We start from the raw sequence: 19,739 nt of genomic DNA on the forward strand, positions 1-19,739 counted from the left end.
ATGAATGATAGAGCACGCACCAATGGGGAGTGGAGAACAGGATTTTGTCGAAATTTGCAACCCAATCCTGGGGAGCCAGAGGTGGGAATTTTAAAACGTTTTTGTTTTTGTTTTCTTGGAATTTTCTTAAAGTGGCATCGCTGCCTGTTGATGTTAAAAATTGTCAAGATCGCAAAATCGTTAGCTTAAAGCATTTTGAGTGAGGCAAAATGGGAAAAGAGACACATTCAAATGGCCATTCTGACGCAGAGAATCCTTTGGCTATTTTTGTGTCAGTTTCAGGGGCGTAGAAGTTATTGCAAGAGGATTCATTTTTTTTGTGATCAACATCAGATGTTAAGTTAACGCGTTATAATATTTCATTTTTTAAAGAAATGAAGACTACGTGACTAACATTGATGCTTTAAACATTTGTCGTCCTATTGCTAATCATTTTGGGATCACTTTGCAATATTAGGGGCCAGACTCGTTATTTGGGTCTATTCTTAACACCCTATTTTTGTTTTTACGCAAACTGTAGGTTTCCTCATTATAAGCCTACCAAAAGGTCTTAAGCACTACAAATTCTTAGGTATTTAGCAATGTGTATCAAAATTCTTAGAATTACATGACATTCCCCATGCCATATACTTCAGTAACTTCTGAAAACCAGGTTAATAAACAGGAAATTAGCATTTCATTATAACTCGTATCCTGTTGTGGAGTAGGTGTTATTTAGTATAACTCTCCTTTTGAGATTATTCATCTCTAAACGTAACTAAATAAACCAACGCGAAACTGGTTAAAAAGTCAAGGTTGCTTGACAATGCATCGCTGGTAAGTTCATCAGCAACAAGCTTTTCAAAGAACAATGAATGGCAGCAGTTTCAGGAGAGGAAGTTCACAAAAACTCTTCATTTCAGAAAGTTATCAAATTAACAAACAAAATATTTTAAAAATAAAGTTGTTTTAAAAATGATCCCTAACAGTGTTTGGAATTCTTTTCTTTTTAACCGGGATAAGGCTCTCTTCCTTTGATGTCTCCTTCGGCTGACATAGGAATTTTCGTCTTGAAAACATATTTATTGACGGCCTACTCAGTCACGCTAGGAAGCTGCTATTGTCCTTTGAAGCGATCGTTCCTCACAAGAGTCCTCGGCTATTTCAAGCGAGGAGACGAGGTTAGCCGCCTCACCTTTGGAACAAACCTGTCTGTGCGCACAGCGAGCCCTTAAGTCCCATGCTACTTGATAACTAACTTGATATCACCACTTGATAACTAACCTTGGCCATCTTACATCCACCCACAGGACCTCAGTTTTTCATTCGTTAAGCGAGTGTCATCAAACTACCTGTGTCTTGAGATTGCTGTGAGGGTTTAATGAGATTATGCATAGCTCTTAGAACGCTGCCTGGTACACAGTAAGCGCTCGGGTGTTGTTATTGTCGTGGGAACTCCCCAATGTATACAATGAACGAGAGCCGGAGCGCTTGAACGAATGTACGTATCAAAGAACACCTCAGTTACACGCAATTCCTGAGGTTCGAGCGCGCTAGATCGCCCTCTCAAAAAGCAAAGCAAAAGACTGCAAACATGCCTGCAAAACTCCAGCCGGAGCCGGAAGCCAATGTTGAGCGGCGGGCGGGGCCAGTCTGGAGGAAGCCGCGCTCTTGGCCAATAGGCACATCGCTTGGAAAACGAACTTCTCGTCCGTGCAGTTTTGAAACCGCGAGAACAGGGACGAATTATCGCGATGTTCTCTCTTTCTCTCCACAGCTCCCTCTTCCCCCACTCTCGGTGGTGCGCGGTAGGGCCCGTCCCGCCCCGCCCCTCGCCTTCTGCACCTCGCCCCGCCCCCCGGCACCCCGCCCCTCCCGCAGACCCTCGGCTCGCAGTTCAGCGCCGCCTGCGCCGGGAGCGCTGGCTCCGCCGGCGCCGAGGTGAGTGCGGCCGCCTGTCGCGTCGGATGGCGCGCGTGGCTAAGGGCACCCCCTGGCCCGGCCCCCGGCTAGCGCGCCGGGTTCGGTAGAAGCGTCCGGGCAGCGGCGAGGGGTCCCTGGCCGGAGCGGGCCCGTCCCGGCCTCGGGTCGCCATAGCTGCCGGGCCCTCCCCGCCCTCAGTGGCCAGAGAATCCCGATGCCGGGTCTGCGAAATCCCTGCCCCTGGGTTCGCCGCTTCCAAACCGTAATGACCTTAGTTAGTGTTTGGTTAACACGGGCAAAGCGGCAGGTGTTTTGCTTCAGACTTACTGAGAAAACAACCTTTTACAAATGCTTTTAATGTACAGTTTTTAATTCTCTAATCTCCAATTTAGGAAATCGGAGTGGGTATTCTACTGAATGAAATACGGAAGTCGGTTGGAGGGTCTTCTTTCCTTTTACACACGCCTGCTTAAAATGTGTGGAATTTTCTTAAGGTGGGAGGGTGTGTTTGTTTTAAACAAGAATAAAGTGGATTGGTGTTTACATGTCGGAAAACTTGTGGAGGTGCGGTTGACTCTGTTCAGTTAATACAGTTAAGTATACTATTTGTCTTTAATCGTAGATAAGAGGTAGTGAAGGGAATTTATGTAAGAAAATTACCCATCCTCTTACAGGCTGTATATTGCCAAATGAATGCGTTTTTGGGAAACCATTAGCATTATTTATAATAAGCAGCTTTCAGATTTCATTTGCGGAGACTTTATCTTCCAAACTGCCTTGGTAGCCGTGCATTTTAATAGGGTGTAATGATGTTTTAAAGGCAGCTCATTCCCAGCCCTAAGGATTCAGAAGGAAAACAATTAGGTTATACCAAATTCTCTCTCTGGATCTCCCATCAGGGAGTGTGGATTTTGGATATGGTTTCGCTTTGTAGTCTTACCTTTGTATAAGCTTTGCCTACTACTTAAGAAAATGATGGTAGAGGAGAAACACAGCCCCCACTGAAATGTCTGAAAGGCTATCTTGTGAGGCGGGCATGGGCTTTGGAGTCGGTCCACCTGGGTTAGAATTCTGGCAAGGTACTCTGAGAAACTGCTTCCATATCTATAAAAGAGGGTAAAAATGTCAGCACAATGCAGAGTTGTACAGATTAGGATCTTTATGGCACATAGCTGACACTCAAGATGTAGTATCTGTAAGATGACCATAGATTATAGAGTGAAAAATATCTACCTTGCAGTGTTACATGTCCTGCTTCCGTCCACCCATCAGCTGTTTGAGGGTCTGCTTTGCGTTAGATACTGTGCATAGGCAGGTATACTAGAGTGTAGAAAGCAAAGATCTCTGCCCTCAGGAGCTTACAGTCTCTTGGGTATTTCGACAATAGACAGGTACATCAATAAATATTTCAATTACAGATTGCAAGGAGTCCTACATATAAAAGAAATGGGTTTCTCTGAAAGAATAACAGAATAGTTTTGGATAGGGAAGTGATTTTTACTTTGAAACTCAGAGTTGATGGGGTAGTGTTTTCCAGGCTAAAAGGAGAAAAGCAAATGGTATGCAGAGTTTGGCTCTTGAAATTTCGAGACTGGGAAAAAAAGGACTAGAAAAGCCCAGGAGCTTGGTGGGAAGCCAGGGAGGGTGCTGCCTGATAAGGCTGGAGAGGCACGTGGGACCAGATTGTGAGGAGCTCTCAGTGCCTGATAAGAGTATGATTTTCTAAAAAAGCTTTTGCAGGTGGTATTTAGTTGATATGTGTGCACTGGGGAGTGAGTTTATCCGGGAAAGGTATGGGATTTACGTTTTAAAGGCTCCCTGCTAAGTGCAGATGGCTAAGTGCAGATGGCCAGCCGGGAGATAACAGTGGCTTTTGCTTTTGGCTGGTGGAGAGATGTGATTGGGTTTGAGTTGTGTTTTGGAGGTAGAAACCACCAGCTTTAAGATCCGTTGGAGGCGGCAGGTGAATGACAGGATGGAATCATTCCTGACTTCCAGCCCTCCTGTTTACACAGCTGGGTGGATAGAGGTGTGTGCCATTAATTGAGATGAGAAACACTGGGGAGAATTTGGACTGGTCATGGGAATCAAAATATATTTAGTTTGAGGCACTTGTGAGACTTCTAACCTGCTTCAGGTTTACTACTTAAGTGAATTGTAACCCAGGAAAATTCCCTTTCCACACAGAAGCATTGAAGTTGTTTCTACCTTAGTTCCCCCTTGCTTTACAGGTGGGAGAATTAAAATGTAGAAAGATGAGTATGTTGTTCAAAGTCACATATGTCTCATAAAAATAGATAGGTGTGTAAGTGGAATCAGTAGGAGAAAGTTTTACATTCTCATATTGCTTTGGGGTTATTATCGACTTCTGTGTTGTCTGCTCTTTTAGATATAATGACAAGTGCTTTCTTATTAGCTAGGATTTTGAGTTTGGAAATAATAGAAAATAACCAAAAAAGTTATCAAAACTGCTTATTGAAAGCTTGTTACTACATTTTGCACTAACTTGATGTTAATTCCCAGTGAAAGTAGTTTTTCTTTAAAAAAAAAAAAATCCTTTGAAAGATACTTTCTCTTGAGTTTGAGAAACGATGGCCAGGAAGAGGAGAGTATAATCTTTGAACAAATCTCAACATTTTAGTGTTTTCACATTTCCTTAATATCCTATGGAGTCCTGTGAGTGTCTGTGTATATAAAGAACCCAGGCTTTAAAATCCACTGGACAAGCCTCTTCGCTACCCCAAGTGGGGAAAAAAGTCCTTGCTTTTATCCCTTATGAGCTGTTTGACCTTGGAGAAATTATTGAAGCTCTGAGTATGTTTCTTATGTGAATGAAGTTTGTTTCTGCTCTGTGCCTAGTTGATAAGATGGCAAATGTTATTTTTCTTCCTACTCTGTTACTTTCAGAGCTGGAAGGGAATTTATTTATTTATTTAAAGATTTTATTTATTTATTTGACAGAGATCACAAGTAGGCAGAGAAGGCAGGCAGAGAGAGAAGGGGAAGCAGGCTCCCTGCCAAGCAGAGAGCCCAATGCGGGGCTTGATCCCAGGACCCTGGGCTCATGACCTGAGCCGAAGGTAGAGAGGCTTTAACCCACTGAGCCACCCAGGCACCCCTGGAAGGGAATTTAATCTGTTCTGGGTTCTGGCATTTACCAATAAATTGCTGTCTCCATTTTTTTTTCTTTTCTTTTTTTTAATGTCAGGCAACTGAGGCCCGGAAAGATTGTAATAAAATAATACAAGGTTCTTATTTCCTGGTCATTATTTCTTCTTACATTGAAATAATAAAACCGTATGTTCCTGGACATGCTTCCTTACTACTTCTGATACTCTACAAAGCTAAAAAGAAAGAAAGAAAAAGATAAAAGAAAGAGAAAATAAGAATATAGGACAATATTCTATAGAAATGAAGAAAGTGAAGGTATCAGTGATCTATTTTTATATATGTTTATAAATATTTTTGAAATACCTTAAGCTAAACATAAAATGAGGGAGTTCAAGAAGGAAATGGCTTTGCCATATCTGATTTTTCAACTTTCTTTAGTTGCAGGTTATAAAACTGGTCTCCGTTCTGTTAGGCATTCCTGTCTCAAGTTCAAGAACTATTTTTTTTCCATTAGGACCGTGGCTGCTAAATGCTAAGTTAGCTTAAATAGTGAAGGCATGTTTAATGAATAGTTACTCATTTTAATCTAAATATGTGTGACACATTTAGTCGTTAGGAAAGAAAAATACAGGGATTGAATGTCTAATTCTCTTTTTAGCATCTGCAAATAGCTCTGTGCTCTAACTGGCTTATTTGGCAATGCTTATAACCAGTATCATAATTATTCAATTTTTTTTTTGTTCTCTTTAGAAATGGACCAATTTTGACAAGATGTAGTGCTGTAGCGTGCCTGATGGGATATGTTCAGTCATGGCATCTGAACTCTGTAAGACGATCTCTGTGGCAAGGCTGGAAAAGCACAAGAATTTGTTCTTAAATTATAGGAATCTGCACCATTTTCCATTGGAGTTACTGAAAGATGAGGGACTACAGTACTTGGAGAGGCTCTATATGAAAAGGAACTCCCTTACAACCTTGGTACAGTATTATATTGCATTTAAAACATTTATAATGTGGGCCTGACCAAGATATAGCTTACTTATCCTAGATATTCAGACCAAGTTGTACATCCCCTCTTGTTATATAAACAGGCACTAAAAATGCATATACAGGGGTTCCCATTAGCTGAGGATTCATTATCCGAGTCCCTGCAGTATGGGGTTGCAGGAAGAGTTGTAAGGGAAAGCAATATATTCACTAAATATATCACTTATAGATTTAGTCTCCATTCCAAAAACCCCACTACACTTAGCCTGTGCATCTGTCTCTGTTTCTTTGTGTGATAAGTTTCCTAGATGATTTTTGGATGTTATCATATCCATTGGACCAGTTAAAAAGTAAAGAAGAGAAAGGCCAACAAAGATGAATGACCTTGAGTTGCATTTACAAAGAGATGATTTGAAGATTAAAATATTAAAACATGCATTTGGAAAGCTATTGATATAGCCTTTCTTTCGGGGGGAAGCACATAACAAAATTATCCTCCCAAACCAAAAAAATCTTTACTATTGCATCGTGAAAATCAAATGATGTTGAATTGGACTATTATCCAGTTTGTTGAAAAAATTTTTGCTGTAGAGACAACATTTGATTCATTCTTTGTGTTGTAAGAATAAGCAGATGGTTATCATTATAATCTTATTTTTTTATTACATATAGGGCTTTATTATATATTTCATTACATATTAAGTTTTATTACATGTCAGATTTAAAAAACTGTTTAGAAATTTTCTTAAGAGAATGTATTACTCTGGCTTCTTATTCCTACTCTTATTGTAAAATTTAGTCTCTGTTTTAAATGTATGTGCTTTATGTGACCTTTTCTGGTTATCACTTAACCTTGTTTGAGTCTTACACTTGATTTCTTATTCTTACTCATTTTATGATGTCTTATTTCTTTGTGAGCGGACCTATTTTTCATCTCCTTTTCTTTATTGGACCATTCTGTCTATTTGAAAGTATGCCTTACTGGCTTCATTTAGATGGAGTGTTTTTGTGGAAAAGTTTTATTTAATCTGTCTAAAATACCTCCAATGAGTAGAGAATGTAAAATTTATTTATCTTGCTGTATCTGACAGTAAATGGAAAAACGTCTTTCATTTTTAGTGTTTGGCATTTTGACTTATATGTTATTTTGAGTGCCTACTTAGGTTTTTTTAAAGTAAATTTTTCAGTTTTAAAATTTTAATTATCTTAGTGATCAAACTTAAATAGCATAATTATAGTAATCCTTTTTGTGAAATCATCATTGCGTGAGGTGAAACCATATTTACCAAGTGTTTTTACCCCACTTTGAGTAAGAAGTGTTGTAGAAATAGTTTGTCAAGGATTATAGCCCAGATTTCCCCATGTTTGTTATTGATGTACAAAGGAAAAGCTGTGAGAGGAGAGGATTACTTCTCAACTATTAGTCAAAGTCCACTGGAGTAGAGTACGTTCTAAGAAATTGACCTTCATTTCTAAAAGTTACAGTGCGCTTTTGGTTTTGTGGCAGTTCCTCAGCTGCAGTTTTCAATTTATGAAAATATTTAGGTATCTGCTGTACAGTTGGAACCAATATTCGTAATGGCTTATAAGCATACTTTTCAAGTTCATACTTTACTGCTCTTTTGTTCACCAAAGATTAAATTGTTGCATATGTTTACAATGATAGGCGTATGTGTTTTATTTGAATGCCTTTTAATGAGCTGGAACATCTGATTCATGTGCATCAAAGAGCTTTTAAATTGTAGAGTGCTATACAGAGATCAGGGTGGTAGGAATTGTAGTGGACATTCCATTCCCAGATGGTACTGAAAACCAGTGTAGTCTAGGACTGGCTTAACATGCAGGTTTTTGAAAGCAGATGAAGTAATACTTATCCTAGAGTGCTCTAAACTCTACTTCAGGCTTTGAGGATGTTTGCTGGTTTTGCTGATCGGTATATTTCCTGTGTTAGATTTGGTATGTGGAATATGACTTACAACTATAATACTGTCCAAAGGAAAAACAAAACAAAACATGTCATTGGAAACAGATGGTATCTTTAATACCATTATGGGTTCATTGACTTTTTTTTTTTTTTGTAGGAAGCTTGGGAATCTGCCAGTAATCTCCATTTTCACACTGTTTTATTATTTATTTATTAACACTGTTTTATTGTGTTTACATCCTTTCTCTTTAATATTCCCCCTCCCTTGTCTCCCCATCTCTCACTCTATGAAGCCTTGCTGTGAAAAGAGAAGTTGATGATGCACACCTCTGCCCTTCTTCCTCTTCCCCGTCAAGGTGCTTGATATAGGGCAGTGGTTTATATTTTGCAGGATGAGTGTATATTAAATATTCAGAATTTGGGGAATGCTGCATTAAAACTAAATCACAGCAAAAGCTTTTTTTATGCATTTGAAAGACTAAACTCATATTTTAATTACAAAAATGATACATGCCCTAATATCAGTGAACGTAGAGGAACATATGGAAGGTAGTCGTCTCTTCAGCCAGTTATATACTGTAGAGTAACCAATGTTAATAGTTCGGTTGTGTCCTTCTACAGCTTTACTTGTATTTATGTAATTATATACTTTATCCCCTTTTTAAACAACAAAATAGAATCACACTGTATATATTTCGTTGTGGGTTTCTCTTTACTTCATGGTATTCTCATTCCACTAACCTCTTGGCCAGGAGATACATATACATCCTCATTTGTGCATGTGTGTTTGTGTGTACGGTCAAGTCTTAAAAGTGGGATTAATGAGTCAATGGTAGGCACATTTTACATTTTAAAGTACTTTAAAAAAAATAATTTATTTGTTTTAGAGTGATCACAAATAGGAAGGGTAGAGAGTGAGGAAAAGAAGATCTAAAGCAGACTGACCCCGAGCCTGATGCCAGGCTTGATCTCATGACCCCAAGACCAAGGTTGAGCTGGAACCAAGAGTCAAATGCTTAATGAACTGTGCCACCCAGGCACCCCATTTTAAAGTACTTTTTATCAGTATAGTTGACCCTTGAACAATGCCAGGGTTAGGGGTGCTGACCCCATGCTCAGTCAAATATCGACGTTTACCTTTTGACTACCCCAGAACTTATCTTCTAATAGCCTACTGTTGGCCAGGAGCCTTGCTGATAACATAAACAGTTGATTAATACATGGTTTGCTTGTTACATGTATTACATACTATGTTCTTACAATACAGTAAACTAGAGAAAAGAAAATGTTATTAAGGGGGCACCTGGGTGGCTCAGTCAGTTGAGCATCTGACTCTTGAATTCAACTCAGGTCATGATCTCAGCATCATGAGATCAAGCCCCATGTGGGCTCCATGCTCAGCAGGGAGTCTGCTTACGATTCCCTCCCTCTGCTCCTCCCTGCTACCCCCGTGCACTCTCATGCACACACTCTTTCTTTCTCAGGTAAACAAATAAATAAATAATCTATTTTTAAAAAGCAATACATAAGGAAGGAAAATATAGTTGTAATAATACCGTTTTGAAAAAATCCATATTTAACCAACTGAACCACCCAGGTGCCGCTTAAAACATTTTTTTGACATGAGTCAATTTATAGAAGAATTCAGTTATGTAATTAATAGGTGAATAAGTAGTAGTTAGGAAACATGATTTTGGTTTCTAACATTTATTTTAAGAGTTGTGAAGTCTCACATTTGTGGAAGTTAGAAGATATTTACAATAGGAAGTATAGGTTCTGTGTTTGTCATGTGATAGGTAGTCACACAGTTCTTGAATGAATAGATAAATGAATATGAAGTAGATTAAGGTAAGGATTATTAATATAGGTATAAGTGTTCCAGACTGAGAGCCTTCAAGGTCAAGGACTCTGTCTTAAATTCTGCATCCCTGTGCCTGGTGTACTGCCCAGCATTTGTAGAACCTATAATCTAATTCTGTGTAGCAGGATTATGGGAGATTTTTTGAAGAAGATGCTGTTTACACTGACACTGAAGAATGACTCTGGCAGGAATTTAGGAGGAAAAATATTCATTCAACATGTATTTAGTGAGTATTTGCTCTGTACCCAGTCCTCTTCAAGGCTCTTATTTGGAACAAATTCTTATAGAATTCTCATGGAATTTTCATTTGTTCACATCCCAAGCTGAAGGGAAAGTATGAACTAGAAGTCAATGGCAGAAGGTTCAGAGGACAAGCCTAGGTGCCTGTTTTGCCGAGAGCAGTGGGCTTTTTTGTTTGTTTGGTTTTTGTTCTTCAGTGCCTGAGAACTGAGGAACTGAGGGTTTCTAGAGATGGCTGAGGTGGGGGGTTATGGGGGATGGAGCAGCGATGTGTCCTCACTTCAGCCAGAGCAGCTCTCCTTCTCTTAGCTTTGTATATTGGTACTCTCTACACCAACTCCGACGTAGGTGGGATGTGTAGATCTAGTGAATGTTTTCTCACTCCTTTTAGCAGAACCATTTATTCAGAAAGTTCACTAAATAATAGATGAAACTGAAATTATTCTTCTTTAGGAGACGGGATAGGCAGGAGTCTTGCTCAAACCATACCTCCTTCCCTTCCAAGGAGCTATCTGGGTGGTCTAGGAAGCCACAGAGTGGAATAGAAAGCCACTAACTGAGCACAGCTGACATGAGAATTCTACATTGTGCCCGGCAAGGCCATCTGCTTGGGGACTGAAGATTTGTAGAGAATGCAGGTTTGAAATGATTGTTGGGAAGAGTCACATGGAGGTTTGACTAGAGAAAGATAGTAGGATTGTTGGCATTAGTCAGCAAGCTGTCTGTTGCTAGACTTATGGTGGAACCATCTGCTTCTTTAGGGGATTTTCTCCTGCAGTACCCAACTGTCAGCGGTAGGAAGAAGGTGGACTGTTGCCTGCCTGCAGGCTTAGGTTTTTTTCCAGGTGGATACAGTGCAAGTGCAGAGGGACTAAGGAGGTTCGGGAATTTTGCATTAACATCTGGGGACATGGAGGCCGGGGTAGGGAATGTGAGCTGGATTGGAGGCAAAGAAGGAAAGGAGGAGTGAATAAACAGGGAGAATGGAGAGGGGCCAGTAGACCCACTGACGTTGAAGAATCATATTGGGTATGACTGGGTAAGCCATCTAGGGGAATGGGACAGGTGGTTGTGGAGAGAGACTTAAATGGTGGAGAAGTTTCAGGTAAGGTCTGGATATGAGTGTGCAGGATGAAGGAGGCTGAGGTGAAGGCTACCTCTGTCCCCCCTCATTTCCCCCACTGGAAGAAGCTGGAGTCTTTCTAATTGTTGGAGAATAGTTTGGAAGCAGCAATCACCAGTTCTGCCTCCTAACCTGGAAGTTCATGAAGGGAGGGAATTAGCAGTGGGAGCATTTGAGGACTACAGTCTTCAAAGGGGTTGTTTCAGTGTTTGGTAGCCAAACCCAGTATTAGGAGGTAACAGACCCCCGGGGTTCCATGTGCTTAACCTCCTTGGACTTCATTTTTTTTCGTTTATAAAATAAAAGGCCACAGGAGACTTGAAGGGGAAAAAAAGAAATCTCAGTGTGGAAACAAAAGCACTTAATGGATCTGCCAGCTTCTCTTAATGAGGACGGTAGGCAGGTTTTTCTGGGGCCATGAAAGGGTGACCTACCCAGATACTAATGGAACTCTCACCCGTTGCTAGTTTTGCTTATAAATATGAACGGACAAGAAAGAGACATCTAAATTTTAATGAAAGGAATTTGGCTTATGTCTGAGCGATAAGAGCAGATGGATCTTGATTAATCAGTTAATCTATGCAACAATACAGAATTTAACTTAAAAGTGATATCCTAGGATTGAAGGGAAGAAGAGGTCTGTTCATATTTCTGAATTGGGTTGGGGCATAAGGCACAGAACTGTTTCCTTGTGACCCAGGAGAAGGCATTCTTGACCTTCCCTATAAAATATAAATGGACAAATTATAGAAGAATAAAAATAGAACAGAAAAAGATGTTTTAACCTCCAATAGAAGATAAAACATTGATCATCCTTTCCTATTAGATTGGCAAAAACTAGTATCTAGTGTTGAAGCTACTTGATGTGGGAGACTAAGAAGATCCTCTCACACACTATCAGATGGAGTGGAGGTGGCTGAATATTTTTGGTGGGTGGTTTGACCACATCTGACAACATTTTGCATAAATATGTGTTTGAATCAGCATTTTTCACTTGTAAGAATTTACCCAATGGAACAAATGTCAAGTGAACCAGGATGTTCATCACAGCATTGGATAGAATGAAAAATTGTGAAAACCTCAATATTCATCATTATGGGATTGGTTAAAATCTGATAAAATGATAGTATCATTTGAGTCTTTAGTAGGTTCCAGGCACTCTCTTTTTAGTAATTTACATTATTAAATTAATTAATCCTCAAGACAATTTTTGTGAAGTAGGCACTATTATTATCCCTACTTCATAGGCAATAAGCTAAGGTATTAAAAAGGGCTTAGGTCAGTCTTATAGTGATTATAAAGGTATGGATGGGGGGCAGGCAAGAGAGTGGGGGCTGGAAGAAAAAGCCTTACTTAAGTCTGTAGAAGTAAAAAGGGAAGGCGCTCTTAAGTTTGGTTTATATTTTTTTCACTAAGTACTTACTTTTACAATTAAAAATAAATTATTATGAGATTACTGAGGGCCTGGGCAGCTCAGTCAAGCATCTGCCTTCAGCTCAGGTCATGATTCCAGGGTCCTAGAACTGAGCTTACCCTGCTCAGCAGTGAGTCTGCATTCCCTCTCCCTCTGCCCCTCCTCCCTGCTTATGCCCCACCCTCAAATAAATAAAGAAATAAATAAAATCTTACAAACCATAAGAATGAGATTGTCAGCATATATATAGTACCAGTAAGATCTTAGGCAGCTCTCAAGTTGCATTAATCAGCGAGTGTAGATACTTTGATTTACAGTGATGGTGACGCCTGCCTGCCCTTCTGTTGTGCTGACATGGGTGGCTCCTGCCGCTGGTGGCTGGGTTGAGGGTGAAAGGGGTCCATGTCTGGGAAAGTTACACAGCTGTGCCCTCCACCCCCTTGGAATTTGGTAATAGTAAGATCTGGATTAAATGAACATCAGAACATCTTAAAGGGAAAGCAGTAAGGAAATGGTAGGAGCATCTGGCCAACAAGTGTGGCAGAAAAATTTGGGAGAGAGGATTAAGTTTTCTTTTTGTTTGTTTGGTTCACTTGGAGTTCTAACATAAGGGGCTCCTTGTTTTTCTGTAACTTGTTGGTCCCTTCCAGATTCAACCACTGCTGGGGTCCAAGACCCCCATATTCACTGCAATTCTGCATCTGAAACTAATATTACAGTGTATGTTAACTAGATGGAATTTAAATAAAAACTTGAAAAAAAATCAGTAATGTCATTTTTATCATTTTTGTCATGGAAGTCCAATTGCCGCTATAGTTAGTGCTACATATTTGTAGTGCAAAGCAGGGAAGAAAAATTATCTCAGCATTCTTTTTAAAGGCACCTCAAAGACAACTTCAGAAGCAACGTAATTTGTCCACTATTTGAAAAATTCTCTATACCTAATTTTTTCCCTTTCTCTCCCTTTTGAAGTGGCTTTGTTAATGTTTGTAGTGCTTTATATCAAGCACTCTGTGAATTTCCAGTGGAATTTTTATTTTAGTGAACAAAACAAAGAGAAATTTGGATATTTGCTGCAGATTTTTCATAGCTTTCCTTTTGGATGCATTAAAACAAATAACTAAAGATATTACGCTCACATTTCCAAATAACTAGTATTTTCCCATAAAACTCTGACATATGTTTTGGATTATCTTTTTTGTATTGCCTATGAATACATTACCCATTGTTTGCACAGCATAGTCAAACTTGAATTTTTTGCTGGGAAACAAGATGTCAGGGGTAGTTTACAAAGCATATATAAACTTGGAGTGGTGCTTGACCTGTGAGTGATTGCACAGCCTTTGCTAGGAGTGCTCTTCTCTTAGCAAGAGGGGTTGGTGAGCTGTTAATGCTCTCTAGCACCTTTCTTCTCAACCCCTTCTCCCTCTCTCTAGCACCCCATCTTCCCCCTACACCCCCTTCTCACCCCCAAAAAGTATATAATGCTTCATAGGATAATTCGAATGAAAACCATAGGTAATACCATTCCTTCATGCTGCTCATTTAAGAAGAAATTGACCACCAGAGATGTGATGCTGGCAGATGCAAGTATTGAGAATCTACTGTGTTCTTCTGTCTCCAGGAAATACCAAGGAAATAGGACAGGCATTTAAGACAAGACTGGGGCCTTTTTGGGCCACTTAAAGTTTATTTGGAGAGAAATTAAAAAAGAAGAAAATGAGTAATTAACAGGAAGTGAATCAAGAGACAACTGGGTAAATAGTAAAGGACCTTAGGCAGCAAATGGTGACAGGGCCCCAGAAAGCCTTTATAACGACTGTGGAAGAGGAAAGGGTATGCTGGTTATCTCTCTTCCCACTGGCTTGCTAGTTAGTGTCTGACTCCTCTGTGGAGAAATTCTGCTCTATGATAAATATTAAAAGGAAGAGGTATACAAGAGGAACTGGTTATGCTGTTGGCAGTGAAAGAGGTCTACCGTAGTTGTTCCCATATAGGCATCTAGTACTTAACTCATGCCGGTGTACTTGCTTGGACGCAGTGACATCAAATGACGGATCCAACTAGAATGCTTGTTGAGTAATGTGATGGTTTGTAAATGAAGTGCTTTTTTCCTTCAATACCAAAACTTCATTAACTTTTTTTTAATTAAAAAAAATAAATAAAGGGGCTCCTGGATGGCTCAGTTGGTTAAGTGTCTGACTTAACAGGACTTAACTGACTTAACTGGCTTAACTCATGGCTCAGGTCATGGAATTTTTGTGTCCTTGTATCCTGAGATACAGCCCCACATCTGGGTCCCTGCTCAGCACGGAATCTGCTTCTCTTTCTCCCTCTGCCCTTTCCACTCTTTCTCTCAAATAAATACAGTCTTTAAAAATAATAATATTTTTTGATGTGAAATGAACTTAATGTAAAATTAACCATTTTAGAGAGCACAGTTCAGGGGTACATTCACAGTGTTGATCTACGGCCTCTGTCTAGTTTCAAACTAAACCCCTTACTCCTTAAGCAATTTCTCCCTGTTCCCTTCCGCACCCCAGCCCTGCTAACCACCAGTCCGTGTTCTGTTGTTATGGATTTATCTCTTCTGGATAGTTCATATAAATGGGACCATTCAATATGTGACATTCAGCGTGTGGCTTCTTTTCACTTAGCAAAGTGTTCTCAGCGTCAATCCAAATTGTAGTATATATCAGTCCTTCATTACTTTTTATGACTCAATAAGTACCCATTTCATGTGCATACCGCAATTTATTTACCCATTCATCCATTGATGGGTGTCTGGGCTCTTTCTGCCTGTTTTGCTACTGTGAACAACACAGCTATGAGTATGGATTACAGTTACATTTTACATGTAATTACAATTACAATTACATGTTTGAGTACCAGTTTTTAATTCTGTGGGGTATATACCTAGGTGTGGAATTGTGGGATCATACAGTAATTCTCGTTTTTTTAGAAACTGCTGAACCACTTTACCAGCAAGGTACAAGGCTTCCAAAGTTCTCTGTAGCTTCACCAACACTTTTACAGTTTTTAAAATACTATTATTACAGTGGGTTGAAGTGGGTAGGTGTGAGGTGATACTGCATGCAGTTTGGATTTGCATCTCCCTAATGCTAATAATATTGGGCATCTCTTTCTGTGCTTGTTTGGCCATTTGTATATATTTAGAGAATATTCAAATCCTTTTCCCATTTCCAAATTGGGTGGTTTGGTGGTTTTTTTGGTAAGGATTCTCTATATATTTGGATACTAGACCTTGAACAGATACATGATTCATAACTATTTTCTCCCATTTTAAATGTTTTCTTCACTTTCTTGTAATTCGCTTTCTTATCATATCCTTTAGTGTGCAAAAGTGTTTTTATTCCATTGTTTCCATTTTTTCCCTGTTCCTCATGCTTTAGTGTCCTATCTGTGAATCTGTTGCCAAATCCACAATGACGAAGATTTACCCCTATATTTTTTTCTATGCGTTTTATGATTTGGGGGGTTATATTTAAGTCACTGATCCATTTTTAATTTTTGAATGTAGTGTGAGGTAGAGGTCCAGCTTCATTTGACTTTTTATAAGTGCTGTAAGGGCTAAAATTCATTTAATTCATGACTTTTTTGAAATGTGTTTTTGGAGGTGAGGATGGAGCAGGTTTTGCTGAACCCTGAATCCTAGTGGTTCTTAACAGCACAATTATTTCTTTTATTCACACTGCATGACTCTCATATGGCTTGGGGACTCTGGTTTATGGTGTCCACAGCCAGGGAGGAAGGCTGACAAAGCTTCCGTCATGTGGTCACTATGAACTTACGAACTTTTATGTAATTTTTTGTATTTCACCTCAAAATTTTGTTTTTTTTAACTAAAAAAAGTTAATTAAGTTTTGGTACTGAAAGAAAAAAAAAAATTTCTTTCACAGACCAGCACAATACACTCATTGCACTTTGCAATTTTTGTCACGACACCTTTCAAAGTTCATGAATTAAGTGCATTTTAGTTCTTACAGTTCAGGTTCTTTAAGACTACCGCGTCAAAATAATTTCACTGACCAAAGTAAGTCATTTAGCTGTACCCAGCTTGGAGAGAAAAATGCAGTCCTACCAGGTGCCCAGAAAGAGAAAAAAAAAGAAGTAACTGGTATACGATGCCCACCAGAGAACATCACTGAACACAGTGTTTGCAACGTATGTGAAGTATTGGTTCCAATTTACATAACTGAAAAACGTTTCCATTTAAGGGGGTGGGCAGTTTTCCTTAAAAGCTTGTAGTAAAACATCATTGATTCAAAATTAGAGGTAAATTTTATGTTTAACTGTGCTTGCTAAAGTTTACTTTTACATTACTTGTAAAGAAAAATTATGTAGTTAAGTGTAATGTGGGTTTTAGTGAAGAGAATTTTGGCTTAATTTAGAAAACAATTTTTAACTAGTAGGAAGTAATTCAGGGATCCTTACCAGTAGGTGTCAGCCACAGCCCATGCAAAGGGCTGCTTATTTGTCAAGGCTTTTTGGGCAGGTACTAATAAGGGTTTTTTTTTTTTTTTTCCACCCAGTATTCTAATGAACTGCAGTTTTCTTAAGGTCAGCTTGCTTATTTTTAAATTAAAAATACAGTGTATCTACTCGTTAATAAAGATAGGGTAATGCACCATTAGCAGGAGAAACATTATTCAGTGCTTAATTGCGTGTGAAGCTGTGTAGCTCGAAAGAGCTAAGTTCTCATGGGAAGATTAGAATAATGTTTAATGAGACCAAATTGGCATCTGGAAAGAATGACCACAGATCCTGAGTCAGCCAGATGTGTGATACTGATTGTTGCAGATAAAACAGATGAAGCTTTTTTTCTGAATAAGTCTTTCCTTTTCAGAGAAACAGCTGTTATTAAGCCTCTTATTAATCCCCCCCTTTGTAATCCACCCCCTCAACATTCCCCCATCCCTAGCTGCCTAGTTTTCTTAGGAAGCTTTGTATGTATGCCCATAAATGGAAGTGTGTATTCTCCTTAATAGAAGAGATACCGATACTAAAAGAAACATTTTGAGGATTTGGATAGATCCAAGAGTAACATCTGAGGAAAGACATTTCCTGAAGGATCCCATTGCATATATTGCTATTAAAACATGGTAAAAAAAAGAAGAACAACAACAATCAGCATTTGAGAACTAAATACAAGTGATTTTACAAAAAATGAGTACTCAATAAATGATTCGTTGTCTTCGTAACAGTATTCGTATTCAATATTCAGCTATCATAGACGGACAAGGATGTATGTGTAGATAAGCAGCTTTGGATGCCATTGCAATTTAAATACATCAGTATGCCAACTGAAATTAGTAATGTCATTTCCTTGTTGAAAATAAACCAGTGGATTTTTATTTGTTCAGAATTTTTTTTTTAAAGATTTTATTTATTTATTTGACAGAGAGAAATCACAAGTAGATGGAGAGGCAGGCAGAGAGAGAGAGAGAGAGAGGGAAGCAGGCTCCCTGCCGAGCAGAGAGCCCGATGCGGGACTCGATCCCAGGACCCTGAGATCATGACCTGAGCTGAAGGCAGCAGCTTAACCCACTGAGCCACCCAGGCGCCCCTGTTCAGAATTTTTTAAAGAAGTTTTCACATAGTATAAGATTTAAGCTCTAATGATCTGTTTTCATGCAAAACCATTATAGACCTGTGTACCCTATGGTACCTAACTAATGATATTTTTCTCTTTAGAACCCAAATTGGACGATTATGATTGATTACTCAATTATGTTGCAGTTTATGCTGTGGGTACCACATATCTTCAAATGGTGGTTGTTATTATTATTATTATTATTTATTTGATAGGCAGAGATTACAAGTAGACAGAGAGGCAGGCAGGGAGAGAGAGGAGGAAGCAGGCTCCCTGCTGAGCAGAGACCCCGATCTGGGGCCTGATCTCAGGACCCTGGGATCATGACCTGAGCCGAAGGCAGAGGCTTTAACCCACTGAGCCACCAGGCGCCCGGGATACCACATATCTTAATGTAATCTTTTTCGATTATATGAGACATAAAATGCTCACTGTTAAAAATTCAAGTAATACTAACTAGATGGAGAATAACAACCCTAGTCCTTTCCCTGGTGATAATCATTGTTACTAAGTTCCTATATGAAAAATTACTTTGTTACAAATATAAATCTGTCTAGTTTTCACTTTTGGTTTTCAGTTAACATGATTTTTTTTTAAGCTTTTTTTTTTTTTTTTTAAAGATTTTTATTTATTTGTTAGAGAGAGAGAGAGAACGAGAGATACAGAGCGCAAGCACAGGCAGACAGAGTGGTAGGCTGGAGGCAGAGGGAGAAGCAGGCTCCCTGCTGAGCAAGGAGCCCGATGTGGGACTCGATCCCAGGACGCTGGGATCATGACCTGAGCCGAAGGCAGCTGCTTAACCAACTGAGCCACCCAGGCGTCCCAACATGATTTTTTTAAGAGGGGAAGGGGCAGAGGGAGAGAGAGAACCTAGTAGGCTCCATGCCCACAGAACCCTACATGGGGCTCGATCTTAGAACCCTGAGATCATTACCTAAGTGAAAATCAAGAGTTGGAGGCTTAATCAGTTGAATCACCCAGGTGCCCCAACACAGTTGTTTTTATAATAGGATTTTTGAAAACATCAGATCTGTTCAGGAGTACTGTTAGGGAGTGAAAGCAGAAGAGGTTGTATTTGCAGTTTCCCAGACATGCCTCCTTCTCCCACCTTTTCGTATGTTGCTTCTTATGCCTGGAAGCTAACCGGAACTTCCTCCCTGCCCTGCAGCAACCTCTGAAAATGTATGTTTGTCTTTGAGGACTCAAGCTATACCTAATTACTTCTTAAAAAGTATTCCTGATTCTTTATTGTTGATATCTAGCCTACCCTGCAGTATGTTTGGGCGTAGAATAAAATATAGATAGAGATACATATTACTTCCGACACAGAGTGCTCCTTTAGTCTCAACAACTTCTGTCTTTGTGCAAATTTGAACTCTGTGTGTGTGTGAGAGAGAGAGAGAGAGAGACAGACAGACAGACAGAGTGGCTTTCAGTTACTTGCAGGAAGCTTTTCCTTTTACTTGGTGCCTCCAGCCGAGAGAAGCCTTCTTAAATTTCTGTTGAGTTGGGAGTTTCTGATCTTTACAAGGGCCAGTCCTTCCAAGGTCATTACAGTCCTCT

General features: G+C 39.4%; 1 protein-coding gene across 3 annotated transcripts in view; it reads left to right on the forward strand.

The window, feature by feature from the left end:
• The first annotated feature begins 1,787 nt into the window (after positions 1-1,787).
• LRRC28 (leucine rich repeat containing 28) overlaps positions 1,788-19,739 on the forward strand; it is a 158,595-nt gene continuing 140,643 nt past the window's right edge. For 2 of the 3 annotated variants that reach the window (XM_059371660.1, XM_059371662.1), the window contains exons 1-2: positions 1,813-1,920; positions 5,764-5,991. In XM_059371660.1, coding sequence (XP_059227643.1) covers positions 5,824-5,991 — 168 coding nt within the window. In that variant the 5' untranslated portion in view covers positions 1,813-1,920; positions 5,764-5,823. Of the gene's footprint in view, positions 1,921-5,763; positions 5,992-19,739 lie in introns of all 3 variants that reach the window. The other variant, XM_059371661.1, reaches the window with a different exon arrangement.

Source organism: Mustela nigripes, chromosome 13 (assembly GCF_022355385.1).
Source record: "Mustela nigripes isolate SB6536 chromosome 13, MUSNIG.SB6536, whole genome shotgun sequence".
NCBI classification, from domain to species: domain Eukaryota; kingdom Metazoa; phylum Chordata; class Mammalia; order Carnivora; family Mustelidae; genus Mustela; species Mustela nigripes.